General features: G+C 40.6%; 1 protein-coding gene across 2 annotated transcripts; it reads left to right on the forward strand.

The window, feature by feature from the left end:
* Positions 1 to 14310: 14310 nt before the first annotated feature.
* LOC149786235 (caprin-2-like) lies at positions 14311 to 19881 on the forward strand. 2 transcript variants are annotated; one of them, XM_089978162.1, is made up of 2 exons: positions 14311 to 14744; positions 15727 to 19881. In XM_089978162.1, exons 1-2 carry the CDS (start codon positions 14351 to 14353, stop codon positions 16161 to 16163), a joined length of 831 nt encoding a protein of 276 aa, XP_089834288.1. In that variant the 5' UTR covers positions 14311 to 14350; the 3' UTR covers positions 16164 to 19881. The 2 variants fall into 2 exon arrangements, with proteins under 2 accessions (XP_089834288.1, XP_089834290.1); XM_089978164.1 differs by having other exon boundaries at positions 14311 to 14684.
* The last annotated feature ends 1048 nt before the right edge of the window (positions 19882 to 20929 follow it).

Below are 20929 nucleotides of genomic sequence, written 5' to 3' on the forward strand. Positions count from 1 at the left end.
GTTTGTTCTACTTTGGATCTGTGTTGCTGAAATGAAGTAGTGTGGTTTTGGTTACTACTCATTTCTGAGAAGTATTTTGCTAATTGATACGCTTTTTCCTTATTGGTGTTGGCCCCTGGGATTTTAAGGGTACAGTTAGTTGTTTTTCCCTTAATTGCTTTGATTTTGTCTCATACTTGCTTAATGCTAGTTTTGATATTGATGTTAGTACAATCCTATTGCCAGCTGTTCACTTTGGCTTGTTTGATTATGTTTTTTAAGTTCCTTTTCTCTGTTTTGTAGTTGTTAAAGTCTAAAGAGTTACCTGTATGTCTAAATTTATTGAGAGCTTTTTTCTTTTCTTTATGGGCTAGTTTGCATTGTTCACTCCACCATGGGACGGTTTGTTTATTTGGTTTGCCACTAGTTCTTGGAATACTTGTGGTTGAGGATTGATTGGTAATATTAATTAGGTTGTCATAATAGATATTTACATCTTCATTCTCAATTTCCCTGGGGCTGACTTTGTTTAGTTGTTCTTTAAATAATTACCAATTAGCGTTTTTACAATTCCACCTAGGTTGAGTTTGAAGGGAGTTAAACTGGACTGTCATCTGTAGGGTGGTTATCAATGGGAAGTGGTCGCTCCCAACTGAGTCGGTTTGATCCACCCTCCATTCAGCCACCTGTGCTATTGATGGTGAGCATATGGTAAGATCGAGTGCAGTTAGAGTTCGATCCTCAGGGTTAAGGCGTGTTCTGGAGCCATTGTTTAGGTCTTCAGTGACTTTTAACATTCTGACATTGTCTGTCTCTTCAGGCTTCAGTATCAGACTTTGTCTGATACTATGCAAATTCACGTAGGCTTCGTTCAGCTTGGCTAGTCTTGAGCACATCTTCGTAGGAGGATGAGTCAACATTAGATGGTCAGACTGGAGACTACCCCGCTTTTATGGCAAAAGCGCAGACGCGAAGGAAAACATCCCTATACGTTTTCGAGTCGGAACACTAAAATAGTGTGATATCAGGGATAGAGAGAAGTCAAAGAGCATGGTTCATGATACCCATAGCAAAAAAACAAACGACAAACGCATTTTCTTTTCAAAACACAACATTTTTTATTCAAATAACTTGCCACTAACATTTCACAAATTTTTTTTACATTAACCATTCAATTCAAATAACAAACATTTTTTCAATAATGAAATATTTTGGACATGGCTGACAACTTTGTGAATGAAATTGTGATTTCCACTGTTGGAAGTCATTGGGACATTGATTTACACTACGTTTCCTAGCTTAAGACAAAAGATAAGCATAATGGTCACAGAACCATCGATCAACTTTGTCATCGTTTCTAGAAGAATGACGATCAAAATAAGTCACTAAATGTTCTAAAGAATATCCCAGACTGCGATGATGCAGAAAATACACACAATATTGTCCACACACCAATGAATCTGTGCCTTGTAATCTCACATTATTGAATCGTGTGGTCTGAGCATTTCTTCTCATAAAGTCGATGATATCGTCTTCCAAATGGGACAATCCATACCAATCGAAATATTCCACACATCCTTCTTGAGGAAAGTAGACGGCTACCCAGTAGGTTCCTGGGAGATGACTGTCGTCCGTGTTGATCACATAAGCTTGATGGTCTTGAGGTTTGCGATGAGGGAGTTCATCTTTAGCACATAGGACAGGATTCCAAGAAGCAGTGTACGAACTGTGTGGTTCAAAAGGTAATAAAGTTCCCAGGTATCCATGTTTGTGTTTTTTTTTTCTTCACAGGTAATAATAAGTGATCATTTCGATCCTGACTTTTTGCTTGAAAATGTCTGACAAGTAACCGTTTCTTCGCCTCTTCTCCCAACTCTGATTCAAGAGAGCTTCAATGCGATGGATCTCTCGAGTTGTTAATGGAGGACGAGAATATTTACGCAAGCAATTATACCACTGTTGCAACACGTCTTCTTCCGAGATGAGACTCCAAGCTTCGTCCAGATATTCGTCCAATATTTCTTCTTTACTCAACATCAGACATTTATCATGTTGAATTTGACTGGGATGATCATTGTGACATCCATAGCAGTCTTTCTTGATCAATTCCTTAATTTTTTCTGACAGGAATGTAGTAAAACAGGAGACTAAATGGGCTTCTTGTTCTGGCCATCTTGACTTCATCATTATGACTTCTTCGTCTTTGTCTTGGGGTTCTACTTTCATGGTCTCCTCACTTTCCATGTCCAAAGTTTCTCCACTAGGTAAAGAGGAATAACAGTCTTCCATGGCTTCTGATAGTCTAAAATGACTTCTCTCAAACTATTAATTTTAGGGTATTATCGAATTCGGCATACAGGAGGACGTTCACTGTCTGGGGTAGAGGTTCTGCAAACTGAAGTTCCACACGCAGTTGACCAGATTTTATAGGGCGGAAATGTCCCTCGTCACTGCCTTGGTCTGGAGTGAAATAAAAAGCCCATAAAGCATAGCCTCCTGCATAATCGTCGTACGAAATGCCGTGACTGGTGTTGGTCCCTAATTGTTCGGTGGCTTCGTACAGAGAAAAGTACGATCTCAAGTAATTCCTGTCACCAAACTTAGGCTCGAAAGGTCGGGTACACAATGCCTTGCCATCGCGACTGACTTCAATTTTGGAGACTCTGTAGTGCTTAAACTGGAATGGAGTTTGATCGTAGACTCCGTTGAGTGCTGCATTGCTCATGATGCCAACGGTTTCGCTTCTTTCTTTTTCACTTCTGTCGAAGGAGGAGTGGGCATCATCTTTTTAACCCAGGCTTTCATTTCTTCTCGTTGGGATGTGGGGGAAGGGGACAACATGTACGATGCAATCTTACGAGAAGTGGGAGCTGCTGACGGTGTTTGAAAGACTTCTCGTATCTCTTCTTCCTCAGGCTTTCGTGGGTTGGCGTCTCTCATGACCACTGGGAATGGTATTGGTGGTGGTGTGGGGGATGGACTTTTCATCAAGGTCTTGAAATCTTTCAGAGTGGGTAGAGCTGTTTCGTCTAAAGCTTTCTGGTGAAAGAGTTGCAGTCGTTGCAAGAGTTTACCGTACTTTTGCGATTTTTCTGTTTCGGATAAATCTTGGCGATTCATCAATGACTGCAATTTGTGTCGTAACTGGGACATCTCGGTCAAATGGGGATTGGGAGGCAAATGCGAGGTTCGTTGTTCTTGCCAACGATGGTATTCCATCCATCGTTTGTAAGGCACTAAAGCTAGTTTTCGTCCTTCCATGCGATGTCAAGGGTACGTCTGAGATCTTGGGACTCCAGAGGTCCTTTTTATCTTGCACCCATTAGAACTCCCAGCATGGTTCCCAAGGCGCCTTTCAGCAAAGGTCCTAACAATAGAGGCAAAATTCCTCCGAACTGGACCAACATCTTCTTCTTTTGACGAATGAGGATTTTCTTTTGAACCATTTGGCGAAGAACGTGACGATATTTGCCTAAGCATTGTCTCTGGTATTTCGACAAAGGTATCGTACCTTTCAAGACGTTCAAGCAACATTCGCACACGGTATCGATATCTTTGGAGGCCGTTTGAATGATTATTTTTTGCATGGGTGGAGAACCTTTGGACAGGACAGACAACATGTCCCCATGTTTGACTAAACGAGGAGTCAGTCCTTTCCTTTTCTTTCCTTTCGGTTTACAAGAGGGATGTTTTTTGGGGGTGACATCTTTGAGTCTTCAGGAGCACAAAAAACACTGATACCCATGCTTTGTCTCAGACTCATTTTATACTGAAATGAGTCGCCACTGATTGTCTTTACGTCGTATCAACTTGAGGACAGGCATCACGCGTCGTGGAGGGGTTCGCAACGGACTAAATAGAGTCATTTCTTGCTTGGACAAATCCAGTAAACTCTGTAGCATGCCCGATCTCTCTTGGACTTTGATTTTGGGAGCAGGTACTTTGCGAGCAGCTGCCACTGCCACTAAAGAGGAGGGTGTCGCCACTGGAGGAGAAGTCCTTGGAGACACGGGCTTCCATGGGGTCAACAACGGAGAAGTGGATGAACCTGAGGCTACTGGAGAAGCGGTCACCGTCGTTGCAGGTCGTGTTTGGCGAATGTCTGGCCGAAGTGCCTCTTGCGGGTAGAAGCTGTTTTCTGTGGGCTTTTCTTTTTCTGGGGTTGTGACCTGGTCTTGACACCGTTGCTCTTTTTCTTCTTGGGACTTCGGTTGGCTTTTTTGGGACTGGCTTTTTTCTTGGGGAGAACTTTGGGGGCATTAGGATCCCATCTTAAGAGAGAGCGAATGATGACACCTCCTAGTTTCAAAATGATTTGCTTTTTGGTTTGAGTGTCGATGCGGGGATCGGCCAGTTGGGTCAAGGCTACTTTGTTTCTATCAAAAGAGCGTTTGGTTTGATGAGGAATCCAAATGATGCCTTGCAGTAATTGACATGCTGTCACTGTAAACCATCGTAAAACTTCTATGAGACTGGCTTCTAAGACACGAGCATGTATTTGTGGATTTTGTTCGCGAGTGATACCATACAAGGCACGAATCAATTTAACGGGAAGATGAGACTGAAGGGACGTCATGTTGACACTGTATGAGACAGACGAAAAGTGTCTGAGGTTTTTATAGTTTTTTTGGGTTAAATCGAGGACGGAGACATGTACTGGACAGGACCTTCGTCTTGACACCAGTTGTGAAACAAATGGGTACGAAATCGCAGATAATCGGGGGTCGTAGGTTTCAAATCGACGAGTAAATAGGCGTGTGGAGTTTGAGTGGCATCGTCGTACGCCTGAGTTAGCCAAGGCGTTCCTAACTGTTTGGCTAAGACTTGCACTTGCGAGTTATCTCGAGGGCTTTTAAACAAGACCACGTAATGAACGTTGAGACTGATGGTATGATGGGCTTTACCTTGTTGAAACAAATTTTGAGTGATGTTAATGACACTGGCATTACGATGATGCTCTTTGCGCGTAAACCAGTTTAATTTCTTCTTCGTCTTCTCCTAACATGTCGTCGAAAATGACCAGATGGTTTTGACCGGGGTCAGACACGATTCCGTCGTCTTCGTTTGGAATGCCTTCCACAAACACGATGGAATCGCCTTGACTTTCTCGCAAGAGGCTGTACGCCGATTGCTACTCTTTGTAACATCACACGATTCATTGAGGTGGACGATCGATCAAATGATGTTTATGTTCGATCAAACGTTTGACACATTCGGTTTTGCCTGAATCGCTAGGTCCAGCAATGAGCATGTTAAAGGGATGACGAAGGTACAAAGCCTCCCAACTGGCACGATCTAAGTGTTCGTCGATGACTTTGAAAGTGGAGGAAGAGGGAGCAGAGACATCAGAGGTAGCCATAGTATCAGGAATGTCACTTGTGACACGAAGACAAACAAGACAAGAGCTTATATACTTTTTCAGGACACGTTAATTGATGTTTCAAAAATAAACACTAAAGACAAAAATACAAAAAAGCCAAATAGGTATGTACAACGATAAAATGCACACTAAAACGATCAAAGTGGAATAGAAACAAGTCTTTGTACAACATGTGTTTGGTCACTAAGATATCCTAAGGACAGGGTGTAATGTTCTGACAGGTTCTACATGGGGTAATGTCACACAAGTGTCCTCCCAAAATGGTCTTTCAGGAATATCCATGACAGTCCTCTGAACTTCTTTTGTGCTTCTCTGAAAGAATTCATCTTGTTTGCTTGGTCTTGGTACTCACAATGCACTATTGGCCTTGGACGTTGTCCCTTTTTATATGCTGATTAATATCTACGTGACCGACCGGCAAAATGAAGTGATTGGTAAGCCTCACTCGCTTCTGGTACACGAATTGATAGACTTTTTCCAGGGTCGACTGACGATTTGGTGAGTGGGTAAACGTACAATCTTGTTCGGTTGGTGAGTGGTCACTTTAGAGTTTTCATCCTCTCCAGACTATAAGGCTTCTTTCAATACCCCAAAGTTGATCACTCGACTGGTACGATAATTGAGAGTCAATCCTTTCACTTCACACTCGGTGTGCCCTAATCATTGTGGGTCCCGGTATTCGTAGCCGTAATTTTTAACACCGCCACTATCGAAACTTAGAATCTTGTCGTCGGGGTGCTCGTCTGTCCAGGCTCCTAATCGGTCTCCTTCGATGTCAGGGTGACTTTGACCCGGGCGATGGATGTAGATGCAACTGTCCGTGCCAAAGTACAGGACACGATCCCCTAACAGTTCTAAAGCTTCGTACAATTTTAAGCGAGCATGGGCTGTCACGTAAGCCGCAATGATGACATTTCCGAATTCGTCGGCTTGTACAAAGTCCAGATCTTCTTCGTAATTGACTAAGATCAAACCCTCACGAACGACGTCCACGTGTTTCATGTGTTTTTTTTTTTGTCGTGAATCATCTGGAAGTTGCGGGAAGGTTCTGTCAAATACTCTGTCTTGGGTAAACACGATCGTTGTGCCATTTTGCCCCACAAGCAATTTAACATCACTTTGGCAAACAATCCCCTGCCTTCGTTTTTCTCGATGTAGTCCAAAGGGATGCCTTCCTGTTCCCGGTATTTTTCTTTGAATGCCTTTTCGTCTTCGCAAGTGTGACACCAAGAAGGATAGCCGCTGGCTTCTTGTTTCAGTTTCAAAAACGCATCCACATAGTCTGCGAAAATGCCTTTCTGAGTGGGGTCACCCTTGTGGTATTGTTGTGTCTTGGGAAAGTGGTAAATTTCGTACACTTCTAACAGTTGGTATCCCAAGTCCAGAGCCTTGAACAATTCCACGCTGACCCACGTTCCAATCAAGGCGCGTTCTTCCTGGGTGTGCTGACAAGGCTGGTTTTGGTTGCACATTTCGGCACAAGTACGGCACAAAGGAAACATAAGTTTGCCTTGGCAATGGTGAGGTAACAAGGGATGGTACAAGTCTGTGGGAGGCAAGACTTTGCACTTGATCAACCCTTCGTATTGTCGAATGTGGTCCAGGTCGATGTGTTCCGTCAGCAATTACGGGTGCCCTGCAGGAAAGCGACAATATTTGCACACGTAAGGATACAGTGAGCACACGTCCAAGTATTTGATTGCTTCTCCTTTCTCTTCGTCAGCGTGGTACAGCAAACAGGTGGCATTTGTCCTACCTCTGTACAAACTCTCCCTCGGGTTCAGGGGGTCCATCAACTTGTAACTTTCCACGATGCGTTTAAATTCGGGATCGATTTTCAAACGGTGATCGTACTCGTGTTCCAACATTTCCACCACTTGGTATCCTTGATGTTCTAACTTCACACGTCTCTGACAAGTGGCCTGGTACAAGTCTTCCATGGTTCGTTGTAAAATCTGACTTTTAGTGCCACGTTCAGGGTAGCAGAGGGGACATCCGTGAAATAAGCAACCGTTAAACTCGTACACGATCTTGGGGTTTTCTAAGTCCCAGCCATCCACCGAATACGTTTCAATGGTCTTCTCGCCCCCTCCAATGTGGGCATGCTAAATCCATTTGTCTTCCTTGTCGCACAAGTAATGTAACCAGCGTAGGGCTTTCACCAAGTATTGACGTTTGACAAAGTTGGTCTTTTGAGGACTGTTTTCAGGCATGAATCGTTGGCGATACACTAAGGAACACGATTTGGCAATGGTGCAGGCTTTTTACAAGGGATCGACCCCTCCGTGTTCCTTGAACAGTTCTCGAAATCTTCGAAATTCTCGAAATTTTCCACAACAACGCCGTAAAATGTCCTCGTCGGAACGACAATAATTTAACATTTCTTCCTGAATGTCGAAAGGGTCTGAGGCGTGAGCCTGGTACCAAGCGTAGAAAGTTTCTAGTTGTTGGGTACGCATGTTGTCGGGGTCGTAGCCGGCAGCCTCGGGCAAATGGGTTAGAACGGCATGTTGATTGGCTTCCGTATTGAAAAAGTGTGGAAAATAGCCTTTGGCCATTTCTGTCATCCCAAACGTTTTAGGCATTCGACTCAAAGGCATGGCCAAGTAACTCACCGAATCTTTAAACTGTACTTGTCCCACTTGCATCTTCAGTATAGTACCTCAAAAGAAACTGTCCATCGTATCCTGAGAAATTGTGGCCATCACCGTGGCATGGCGATGACAATCTGCGTAACGTTCGATGTCCTCTTGGCTCCACGTTTTGTCGATGGGGTCTAAGACCCATCGGGCAAAACCGGCCAGAGTGTTCGGTCCCCGAAAGATTTTTTCACGTCCTCCAGAAATCTTACTGCAGTCAGGGCAATGACTAAAGATAGGCTCTTGAATGCACTTTTCACACGCTCGATGAGCCACACAGAAATTAGGAATGTGAATGCCGGTCTCTTGCATGCATTCGAAATCGAAAAAGATGAAATTGCCTTTCGTCTTGTGGTCCTCATCTTCCTCTTGTTGGGGCTGTTATTTTTGAATGGAGTATTGATGTTCCAAGTCCACGATTTGGTGACAAATGTGACATTTTTTCTTTCCTTGACATACGTGTGCCTTGGCATTATTGGTACGTATGCCTTGTCCAACCGTGGGGCACAATCTCAGGAGTTGACAAGCACATTTCTGCTGTGAACCTTGTGTCTTTAGATGTTGTTGGTAACAGGCAGGGCTGACAAAATTGCGCTGACAAGCTGAACAATGCACTCATTCTTGTCCTTCGTCCAGACAGGGTTGAGAGGCCAAACATCCTGAGCATTTCGATCCACAATGTTTGTGTTGCTCTCGATTGTTATAGCCATAGTCACTTTCAAGGTGTAGCGTGGAGCTAGGACATCTTGCAATTTGTGCATTTCAGGAATGCCACAGGGTGTGTCTTTGGACAGGCCGGCTTGTTGTAACAGGAGTTCTGCTTCATTTCGTTGTTTGGCTTTGTCCGATTGTCGAATAGTTTTCCAGGCTCATTTCCATTCTGCCGTGTCGTTCTTGTTGGCATAGGTTCGTCCCACCACGATGGCTCGGGCTAAACACACCTGGTCATGAGGGTTATTAATTCCGGCGAGGCTTGTTTTGGTGTTACGAAGGTCGTCCACCAATAAGACCTTTTTGCGTCCAGTCCCTTGAGGAGGAGAGACGTGGGTCATGGACAGTGTCGCTTTACCATCGGTGATGTGAAACTGGTCATTGGATTGTTGTACCTGTTGAATCTTGTCCATGACTTTGGAAGGTGTCAGTTCTGCGGGGCTGATAAACTCGATCCAAACAGGAGATTTCAAGCTGTCGTGATGTATGGAACGTCTCAAGCAATTGTCTTCTTTGGCTTGGCATTGACGTTTCAGTGTGGTAAACAAGGAATCCCACATCACGGTGATAAACCCTTCCGCTGTCTCCAACAGTTCGTCGGACTTGAAATCTTTAAAATTCGCCCTGTAAGTGTAGGCCGTGGTTCTAAATTTTCTAGAGGAGCGCTTTTCCGTCTCTCGAATGTGATAGTAATTATCTGGGTTTACTGATTAACTTTGGCTAGGTGCAGACTCTGTGGGTCTGGATTCTGGTTCACTCAGGTCATCTTCAAAATCACTGGCATGAATTTGTGCCAAGACTTCAGCTATTGTACGAGGCGATAGATCACGTTTCTGCCTCTTTCTTTTTCTTTCTTCACGAATGGATGCAATCGTTTCATCTTGACTGCAAAAGGTCAAATGACCACATGTTAAACACCATGGGTCACTTTATATTTATGGCAGACCAGCGTATATATAAAGGGTGTCTGTCTTGCCCTTCCACTATTCATTTCACTCTCATTGTATCAGAATAGACCTGGCATAAAACGTAAGTGTCTCTTAGTTCTAGAATAAGAACCTACAATCATATACTCATACATTCACACATACCATAGGGGTAAAAAGGGTTTCTGAGTCTTAATTGATGTTGGCAACTGAAATACTATCTCTTTTCGAGAGAAATGGGTGGCCCTGAAAAGGGCCTTTGGGTATTTGTTGGTTTAAATCAACTTTAACTGTCTTAAGCCTTTGCCACGGGCAAGGCCTACTTTTTATTTGCGCCCTGTCGATGATGTTTGGGTAGAAATCACTAAGGGTGGTGTGACCGGCGTAGTCACAGGGTTGGATTGTTTAGCTCGGGAAGGTCTTTTTCTCTTCGGTCGTAATAAAGAAGTCTGATACATTTTTTTCAGACTTCTTAACTCTGCTAAAATGTCTAAAATTACCGTGACTGATTGACTTTCACACCCTTGTTTCTTCGCTGCTTCTTCTTCCTCCTGTCGTTGTTTTCTTCTTATTTCTTCTTCTTGCTGTTGTTGAAGAAGAAAAGCTTGTTCTGCTTCCTTTTGCTGCTGTATAAATGTTTCCAATTCTTCTTTGTTTGAAATGATCAGCGAGTGGTAAGGAAGGAGAAGGTACTGGTACCGGAACAAATTCTTGCGAGATAAGAAATTCCACAAAATCCGAATTAAAATTAGTCTCTTCTGAAGTAGCACCGTGTTCACTTGGGTAGTCGTTACTATTCCATCGCTTCTCGTCTCCACGACCGGTGCATCCCCTTTCATCGTCTTCTGAGTTTCCGTCATGATTGAAAACGGTGTCGCATGGACTGACTGCACACAAACGCTAGCGTCTCTATATAGGGAATGTGACGTCACAGACTGCTCTCTTCGGATTGGACATGAGGTGACTTAGTTTTGTAACGCGTGTTTGGATTGGTCAACCAAATGAATCCGTTTCGATCCTCCCTTCCCCTATAAACAACCGCAGTTCGCTGCATTTGTTCACCTGTTCTCGTCACCAACATGTGGACTGACGTATAATCCTTTATTCTCGTATCGTCACTGCTGTTCTGTACGGACTTACCCATGTATGTCAGATCATCGTGGGTCATTGTTAGAAGGTCGGATACAAGCGTTTGGAAAAGAAGAATTTATGTGGAGAGAGAAGGCTGTTTAAAGAGAGTTATAATCTACGGACCAGAAGTCAGACAAAGTTTGAGGAAAAGAAGAAGACCAATGCTATGCCCTCTTTCTTAACGGAAGGATGTTAACATAAAGCCAAAGGCCCTTTTCAGGGACCCTCATAGGTCTCGAAAAGAAATGACTTTCTTGCCTCAAAATATTTTTTAAAAATGTGGTATCAGTGTTTGTCTCTTGTCTGTTGTCTGTGTTATCTCCATCTCCCATGCTCATTTTCCCTTGACACTATACAGTCCCACGATATATTCGCATGTTAAATTCACCCTTGAGGCTAGAGTTGCCCAGGGTGTACCTCAAAGTCTTCAGGTTATACATCCTCAGAGCGGTCTGTAATGCTAATTCCCATTGAGGTTATAATTGTTAGAGGGGGTCTGTAATGCTAATTCCCACTGAGGCTATACATTTTGAGGCTATAATTGCTAAAGGGTTTTGTAATGCTAATTCCCATTGAAGCTACGATGGCCCACTACACTACTTATAACACCACCCAGTCAATAAAACACATCAGGCAATTCAACTGAGCCATCAAAATGCTTACTCTTTCCCTTCACGGTTAAATAGAAAATTAATCAGCTCATTTAATCATAACTTGATTTACTAACCTTTTCTTAAATAAACACGTTAATTTTCGTTAGAAAGAAGGGGCTGATCTTGGGCCTAAATTTAAACAATGCACACGAGCATTGGATTATCTTGAAAATAGCATCTGCTTGAAGATGTTCGCTTGTTCTTGCGTGTGTTTGTGTGTGTGTGTGTGTGTGTGTGTGTGTGTGATTATGAATTTTAATGTAGCTTTAAAAAACATTCAGTCATATCACTACGATATCTGCAGTGTGGCAGTTTATAGTGATGTCGAGCACTTGGGCATCATGCAGCAAACATACAGCATGATGTCCCACCCAGTCACATTATCCTGACACCAGGCCGACCAGCCCTAAAACTAAACTCTTAATGCTGAACGCCTAACGTGGCAGCTGATAGTATCATTTTTGTAAGTCTTTTGGTATGACTAGGCCGGGAATCGAACCCACGACCTCCCGCTTCCGAAGTGGTCGCTCTAACCACTAGGCCACCGGAGCGGTGTGTGTGTGTGTGTGTGTGTGTGTGTGTGTGTGTGTGTGTGAGAGAGAGAGAGAGAGACAGAGAGAGAGATTGCAATGGTTATTCCAAAGTCTTTCAGAGCAATTTCAAGGAGCCTCCGAATTCGTTATATTTATCAAAACCTTTAACACCCCTATCAGAGAAAACGTGCTTAGATAATACCAACTCAACACGAAACCAGATTAGTTTTGACACGTTTTGTCAACTGACAGTAACCTTTCTTGATAGTGCTGAGTTTTGAATGAGTTCATGAAAGCTAACTGTCAATATAATATGATTATAACTTTCTTCGGTTTAAACAATGAACACAGTGTCATACGTGCATTTTTAAGGCTAATTATTGGTTTATTTCTCAAATGATTTGCATCATTTGCTTCTATTTATTTCAAGAAAAATTTGCCTCACTCTAGGTTATGGAAAGAAATAGATTAGTAATTCAGTCCAGTTAATCAAGTGAAACGGCAGTAACGTTAAATCCAATCAGATAGGTGAAACGGCAGTAACTGAATTCTACTTGATGGTATTATGCGATGTCGTATTATGTGAATTCGCATTAATATAACAAGGAAAATAACAAATAAAATGTTCAACTTTAAGTTCCCCGGCCGCATTCCTATTGCTATGTATTCCAAATGCTTTGTTATAACATTCCATTGTTGCAAGGTTTAACTGGTTATTTAGTTCGGGTTGTTTGGTTCGCCTAAGAAAATTAGCTGAACTAAAACGTTTGTTTCACCTGATTCGCTGAAGCCATATAAACAATTGCATCGGGTACGTAATTTTAATGATTCTTGGTCATGTATATGTTTATGTTTGTTCACAATTTCATGCAATGGTAGAACTCTGTGGTTTGTAATTGTTATTTCCCCATGATAAGATGTAAATGTATGTTGTTTAGAACATTTATCTACATGCGAGGTTGACTAAAATCACACCAGTATAAATTGTTAATTAACTTATTGTTCAACGTCATTAACATGTACAACTACATATATATTTTAAAACTAAACAATAATTTTGGCTACCACGTTTCCCCTGTTAAAACATTATAATAATTCAAGTCCCCTTTGAAACAACGTTATAAATAGTGTTTGATATATATATATATATATATATATATATATATATATATATATATATATATATATATATATATATATATATATATATATATATATATATCCACACCTTGAACGAGCAGGAAAACAGAATAAACTAACGTCGCCACCAGCGGAGCAACAACAATGAATGTATGAAAGCCTGATTAATTTCATTTTCTTGCAAATAACTTCATTCGAATGTGTACCCATTTCAGAGCGAATATATTATATTATCGTGTGCAGTGCATGCTCAGCCATTTAACAGCATTATCATCACCAAGGTGCAGAGCCTGCAGTCTGCTGGGGAACTTTGTCAGTGGTCAGTTGTTCACAGTGTGTGACGTGGTCTGTAGAGCTCCACAGCAACAGGATGAGTCAATGGTCTGGCCCCATCGGACAAGGCTGACAGCACAACGTTCCTGTCCTGTCCGAAAGCGGTTCAGCGTGGTCTTTAGATGACGTGGAAGGTTGAAGCCAGGAGGGGAGACAGATGTCTCAGTTACGAAGGAGTTTTTTACAACAACTGTTGAAGACCACTCGACACTCGATGCCGAGATAGATATCATATCCTCCGGCAACGAACCTAACCAGATTGGACGCCTCGAAGTCAAGCGGACAGCAAGATCTGAGTTGATATCCGTGTACAGGGGATGTTTCTCAATGGCATAGACCATAGCCAACACTTTTGTGGCTGCTTCCTGGTGACGCAGATGTGGGGGAGGAATGTTGCTGAGTACCGACAACCATGGTAAAGGAGTAGGAGGTAGTGTTCCAGAGATTATGAGCATTGTTTTTGTATCATTTACTGAACCAGAGGAAGTACTGAACAAGGACTTGGAGGATATGACAGACTTCTTCAAGAAATTACGTCTACAGCCAAGCACAACAAAGAGAGTCTCCAGCGTCATCCACCTTAACAATGCAGATGCGAACCGTGAGCTTTGCATCCTCCTCCTCAATGGGCAGCAAATAAAACACGACCCTACAACAACATACGTTCGTGTAACTCTGGGCAGACCACTGACATTCTACAACCACCCGAAGAAAACTGCAGCAAAACTTAGCACTCGAAACAACCTACTCCTCAAACTGGCTGGCTCAACCTGGAGTGCTAGTGCTGAGGCACTCACAGCTGATGAACTATACCCTATGAAGTGCATATATGTGCCTACACCGTGTGTTTAAAATGATAAGAAGGTACTGACTGACTATTTATATGTCATAGTTAGCGCTATCGGTTCAGTTGTCAACCATCAGAATGGCACTGCCGCTGTTTATCCACTGTATATTTGTACTGATTGTGTGTAATTTTACGATCGCCAGTGATACCAAGGAAGATGATATTGCTATTCTTGTTCGAAGGCTGAATGAGCTACAGGAAAAATACGAGTTGAAACTAAATAGCATGGAACAAAGTCTTAACCTGGCAAATATACGTATACAGGAATCCGAGGAACGGATTCAAGGGTTAGAGAAAAAATTGGAATCAAGGAAAGAGAACGGTGATCAAAATGATTCGGGACTACAAGCGACACACTCTCTTTCTTCCAGAAGTAAAAGTGGTAACCAACATTTAAAAAGCACACCTGAAGGTAATTTTTCATGGAATGGCTTCAGGAATGAAGAGAAAAAAGCGCAGTTATTTTCATCAGGTTAGCAGAAGACAAACAGAATATAATGGTTCAACCTAGAGACAAGCAATCATTTAAGCAGGCGTGGGTATGGTATATTCTGTCAAAACAAACACTATAAATTTAGACCAGTATTATATCAAGGAAAATTTACAGTATTTTCTTTATTTGGATAAATTAACTAGTTACAGTTTTATTTGAGAAAACAAAATGAAGATGAAAAGACAAGAGCAGGAAATAAAATTTAAATTAATAAGTTTTCCCGTTACATATTAGCACGTATCGTTAGTCCATTGTACCATTAATTAATTTATTAAGATGAGTTCTGGTACCAAACCGAAAAGAATACGACTTTGGCACCAACATTATCAACCATGATCCCGTCATAATATTTGCGATCATCGAAATTATGCTCACAGCTCTAATCGGAGGTCAGTAACAACTGTTCTTTTTATATAAAATTGTTGGCTACCTTATTTTCAGTCCAAATATTATTTCAACTACTTTAGCTACCTCAATATTTATGGTCGTGTTTCCTCATGATCCTAAGAGATTTAAGACGGCGTTTGTGTCCACTTCTTTTGCAAAAGGTGATATTGTGCTGGCTATGTAGAAGGATTATTACTTATCAAAATAAAAACTTAATAAGAAATAATTTATCATTGTAACGCCATTTTCTGAAATATGCATGAATATCGTCTTAGAGTCAAAACAAGTTTTAAAGAGCAAGCACGTGCATATATTAGTTTACTAACCCACGACATTTGTGTTTGTTTTTGAATCTCTCTGATACATCAATAACGAAGGTGGATCTAATGAGGTCCAATCAAACGGACACACTTCTAACTTAATTTTAGAAAATGAAAAAATAAATGATTTAGTAAAGACTTAGCAATCTAGCGACAATTTATAAAAAAAACAATATCATTGCATGTTTAAATTGTTAAATGAATTTACAGCAGAACACGTTTTCGAGTGTCGGTAACCTCGTCATTATTTTTAGATTTCAGGGTACGTAAATCTTCCAATGGTCAAGCAGTGGCATTTTCGGCATACGGAGATTGTGGTTACAACTTTGGACTGTCTAACCATGAAACTTTCCCTTTTGACAAAGTTCTAGTCAATGTAGGAGGTGGATTTAGTGTGAATATTCATATGTTTGTGTGTCCCCTGTCAGGTATCTACTTTTTCACTAATACAATGACTGGGCTCCAACATAAAGTCGAGACAGAGATAGTCCTGGAAGGAGTTACACAGGCTATTACCACAACTGGAGAAGGACAATTTAACCAGGGTGTAAATTCCGCAGTCATCCATTGCCTACATGGTCAAAGGGTCTGGGTTCGGGCATGGCAGGCTGTCAGTGGTGGCATATATTGTCAGCATTGGTCCACATTTTCTGGCTTTTTATTGTCCCTGGATGACGTGTCGACCTCGTGATAAGTATAAAGGGGACGTAAGACAAATTATACCAGTGATGTGTAATAATTGCAATATCATGTGAGGTATAAAAATTGTATCTTTTTCGGGAAGAGTTCTTATATCCACTATCTAAATACAACAGCAACTGTTTAACATCATCATACACAAATAGCTAATTATCTAATTTTCATATGAAAATCCACAACTGTTACCAAAACAAATATCCATGAAATTCGTCATTTCTTAAATTTAGAAGTTCACCAGACACGTTTTAGGAAAATCATCGAATGATCTGGATTATTTGAAACCATGTACGCCTACTCATTTAAAGTATTCTAATTGTCCTGAAGGAAGCTAATGGCAGCTTTATCACAGACAAGGAAAGCTGACAGAGTATTTATTCCGGTAAAATGTTATCAAACGAGATGCTAAATTTACAAACTTGAAAGATAGTTAACTCACAGTAGAAAACTTGTCTCACAAACCTTAGGCCTTTTACAAACTTATAACGACGCTGGTCAGTTTATACCAGTAAAGAGGAACATGAATCAGTTTCACACAGAGATATCTGAGTGATATAGAAGGCATACATATTGAACTGTGTGTAGTCAAGTCGGGTACATTCACCATATTTAGTTACCATAATATTTACATTTATATAATATTATAACGATAGTTTAGAATGTTTACTTATGATAAAAGCATTATATGTGTTATGTACCGGTTTAAAAATAAATCAAGAGACATAAGTAATTTAGGCCATCTTACAGTGTATACCATAACATAAACAACAACTAGTGACTTGAATATTCATTTCTAAATAACATATGGAACAGTGTTAGAATCTTGTTTGGAGAGTAAAAAAACTGGGTTTAGGACTAAATGAAGCACCCGCAACATTAACCTTTGTAGTCATTGATTACTTTATAAAGCATCGATGGCGGATATTTTTTTTCATTTAATCTACTGACCTACTTTGGAAAATAATGTCTTCAAATAAAGAGACAAGCTGTCACACCCCACATTTATCATACAATTACAAGATAAAAACATTTGTCGAACGTTTTTGTTAATCCCAGTTATAAAGTAAACTTAGTTGAGAAAAATCAGACACTCACAGGCTTATTTCATGCACCTATGTGTAAATATAAAGTCTTTCTTTTCTCTACCAAACTAAAACTACGAAGTACGCAGAAAAGACTATGATGAGCATATTCCTACTATTACGATGATGGAGCCGTTGTATAATACATCTGATAATACGGTTGTACGGTTGGCACACGATCAGAGCACCATCCACCAATCGGACGTTCAGGTGACACGTGGAAATTTTAAAAATAAAAACAGTGAGTAGTATTCATTAGGATATGAAGCCATTATTTGTATTGGTACTAACGATAGCAAGACCTGCTATATTTCTCAATTTGATATTTCAGAAACTTTTAGCTCACTTCCGATGTTAATATTTCGACAAAATACCTATCCTACTGCTACGTTTACACCTGTATTCACAAATTCAAATACCAGACACACAAACACGCAGGAGCCAAAATCAGTAAAATATCGCGTTCATCAAATGAGCTAAACAGACGGTCAATCCATTATAAATCCGTTTGGCATCACAATTGTAATTGACTCATCAGCACCATACAGTTGTGACACAGAATATACACGACAAACCTGTAGCAGCATTTGAACCTATTTCTATTTTTTTCTTCATACAATTGTGATGAACAAGAACTAATAGTCATGTGAATTAGATACGATACCGCATTTCTGCTGTTTGAGTGCTTAGATTCGATATTGCCTTCATTAATCAATGTTAGCAATACTTCTCTCTCATCCGGGGAATTCCCATCATTTTTGAAATCTGCCTTGCAAAGCCTCTTTGAAGAAACCGATGCTTAACCAGAACGATTTAAAGAAAATCTCCCTGCTTCTAACCTACCATTCATGTCAAAATCTTAGAAAAAGTTGTTCTATCTATCCGAACTTGTATCTCTTCGGAATTCAAGTAGTCTTTTAGCAATGTACAGTCTGCATATCACCCTCGCCAAAGTACTTGTGACTCTCCACCTGAGAGTAGTAACGACATTCTCTCCGGAAAGATTACAGTCGTCTCCGGCATTTGACACAATAGACCATAATGTAGTACTTCACCGTCTCCAGTATGTATTTGGTATTCACGAAACAGCCTTCCTATCGTTCAAATCCTACTTAGCGAGGACATAAGCTGTGTCAGTAAATGGAAAACATTCCAGCCCAGTTAATCTATATTTTGGTGTTACACAAGGCTCTGTTCTCGGCCTCGTTCGCTACATTCTATACACTCAGCCGCTCTCACCTTTCATAGATCGACATCCGGTGCCTCACTAACTGTATGCTGATGACACTCAAATATACATATCAAAAAGCCCATTTGAAGCTGAGGCTACCATACAAGGCATTGATCTTTAAAACTTCTTCATCCACCGTCTCTCTTTCTAACCTCTTTGCTGTTGTTAGTGAAGCCAGTTTCCCAAGAACATGACTTTGATTTGAGTAACAACCCATCTATCGTATTTGCTCTAGGAAATACTGTATTATGTCCATCAGTCTGTTGGCTTCCCTCAACTTCTCTACTTTACTCTGTTGGATTGGTGTCATTCTACTTTCTTCTTTAGGATCGGAGACGAATGACACGACCTGTGAACGCGCTGCTTTATATGGTATGAGCACGGACATGAAGAAAAATATCCCTCACACTATATACAACTTATAAGTACAAAATATCCAAGGAATTAGAAACTCTTCTTGCTACTGTTTACAACAGGAATCCCAGATTGTCATTGAAAATTAGGACAAGGTTAGGAAGTCTTTATACACACACTCTATGCTGTTACGTATATCTGATTTATTATATATTTATTTTAATTTAATTGTTTGTTTGTCAGTTCAAAAAAATATATTTTTCTTACATGCTACTGTAATGTAAATTTATTCACTGGAGATGATATTTTTTCAGAAAATTGGTTGACCTGAATATTTCTTTTCATAAACATCAGGTGTTGGCCTGGAAGCTGACCTTGATTCAAAATTAGTAAACAAAGTTCTATTTTATTTTAAAATGATTGGCTGTTGACAAGGTCCTGATGGGACTACGTGGGTTAAGAGGTAAACATGATTTTTATTTTTGTTCTGGGAATAAAATCATTGGTCTAATCAAGGCCATATTCTGTGTACGTGATATAAACACAATCACGTACTACCCCCCCCCCCCGATTTTGCAATTTGGGGGAATATCGAAACTGCGTCTTAGGATACAATATAACCTTTGTTTTAGAGAGATCTCTCTCAGTTTTTGGGCTTTTACACTTGGTATCAGATAGTTTTTTTTTTGTTGCCAGATTTTGAGTTAATTATCTTCAGATCATTTGGATTTCAAAAGGATTAATTCTTTATTCTCTGGAAACATTTTGATGAGTGCTCACACAGAAATTTTGGAAAGACATTGCTTACAAGTTTAATTGGATTTCCAACACCGGAATGCCATTATATGTATTTCTACAAGGATAAGCACAGTACTGACTACAGCATCCGTCATCGTCATTGATCTTGGATTTTCCATCAGGATTAGAACTTGAAATTATTAGAACATTTATTACTAGAGCTTTTACAATTTAATTCGTGGATTATTCTTCGATTATTTTTGGATTTGATTCTTGAAGTTCTTTTCCTTATTTTCATTTTTACAGAATTTTCCAGGAAAATAAATTATTTGTTAAATTTTAAAAACCTTGTTGTTTTCACTCTTTCTGTGTTACTGTTTATTCGAGCCTAAATACATAACAATACCCTTACAATCACTTAGTGCCCAGCAAACAATCATTTTGTAAAGGAATGAGAGTTAAGGATTGTTATATGAGAGTTGGTGGGGGCGACAAAGACATATACAAGCACAAACATACAAACGCTAAACACAGAATACAAATATCTGGCATTCATTGGGTAGCATCTCTCCTTTCTATATTAAAAACAACCAAGTCTCCTCAGGTTCCTTGTGTTCCATCATTTTGTAATGGTCTAGAATCACTTCCCTCAGACTGTTGATTTCCAGGGTATTGTCAAATTTTCTGTACATGATGGTGTTTATTGAGATGGCTAGAGCTACTGAAAACTGAAGTTCCCACGAAGTCGACCCGATATTATGCAGTGGAAATCCTCTTCGTCGCACCCTTCGTCTGGAGTGAAATCCCAGCCCCACAAGGCATATTGTCATGCAATGTTAGAGTACGAAACACAGTGGCTCGTGTTGGTACCTAACTGTGCTGTGACCTGAAGCAGTTCGTCTGGGCAAAGTCAGGCTTTGTCTTGTACACAACGCCTAGGCATCTCAAGCAACTTCTATCTTGGTCAAGTTAACGTGTTGAAACTCGAAAGGATCTTGATCAATGGCACCGTTGAAGGCTGCATTATTGACGATGCCGATGAGCAAATGAATGGTTAAATGGCATTGTCTCGTTAACTGTCTTTAGAAAATACGATCTTCGAACTTGGATTGGGCTGCAGAGGTAGCTGTGAATGTTTTCTCTTCCACTTGTCGTGCCGGATACTTTTCAGTCGTTATGATCAAAGTTTGAATGATGCCCTTTCCTACTTTAGTAAAACGACCACATTGCACACTTACGTATGGCATCGTTGACGATGCTATTGCACTCTTAGCATTGACCATCCAATAGAACTTTGATTCATTCTCAAGCCTGCAATTAGTTTGTTATTCAATTATAAATCCACGTCGCTAAGCA

Source organism: Sinohyriopsis cumingii, chromosome 12 (genome assembly GCF_028554795.1).
Source record: "Sinohyriopsis cumingii isolate HCF-2022 chromosome 12, ASM2855479v2, whole genome shotgun sequence".
Lineage (NCBI taxonomy): Eukaryota > Metazoa > Mollusca > Bivalvia > Unionida > Unionidae > Sinohyriopsis > Sinohyriopsis cumingii.

Excerpts from the sequence above, each read along its gene's own strand:
- LOC149786235 (XM_089978162.1), top strand. The coding sequence starts at position 14,351 with ATGGCACTGCCGCTGTTTATCCACTGTATATTTGTACTGATTGTGTGT. Across the intron at positions 14,745-15,726 it reads AGCGCAGTTATTTTCATCAG|ATTTCAGGGTACGTAAATCT; the intron begins GTTAGCAGAAGA and ends CATTATTTTTAG.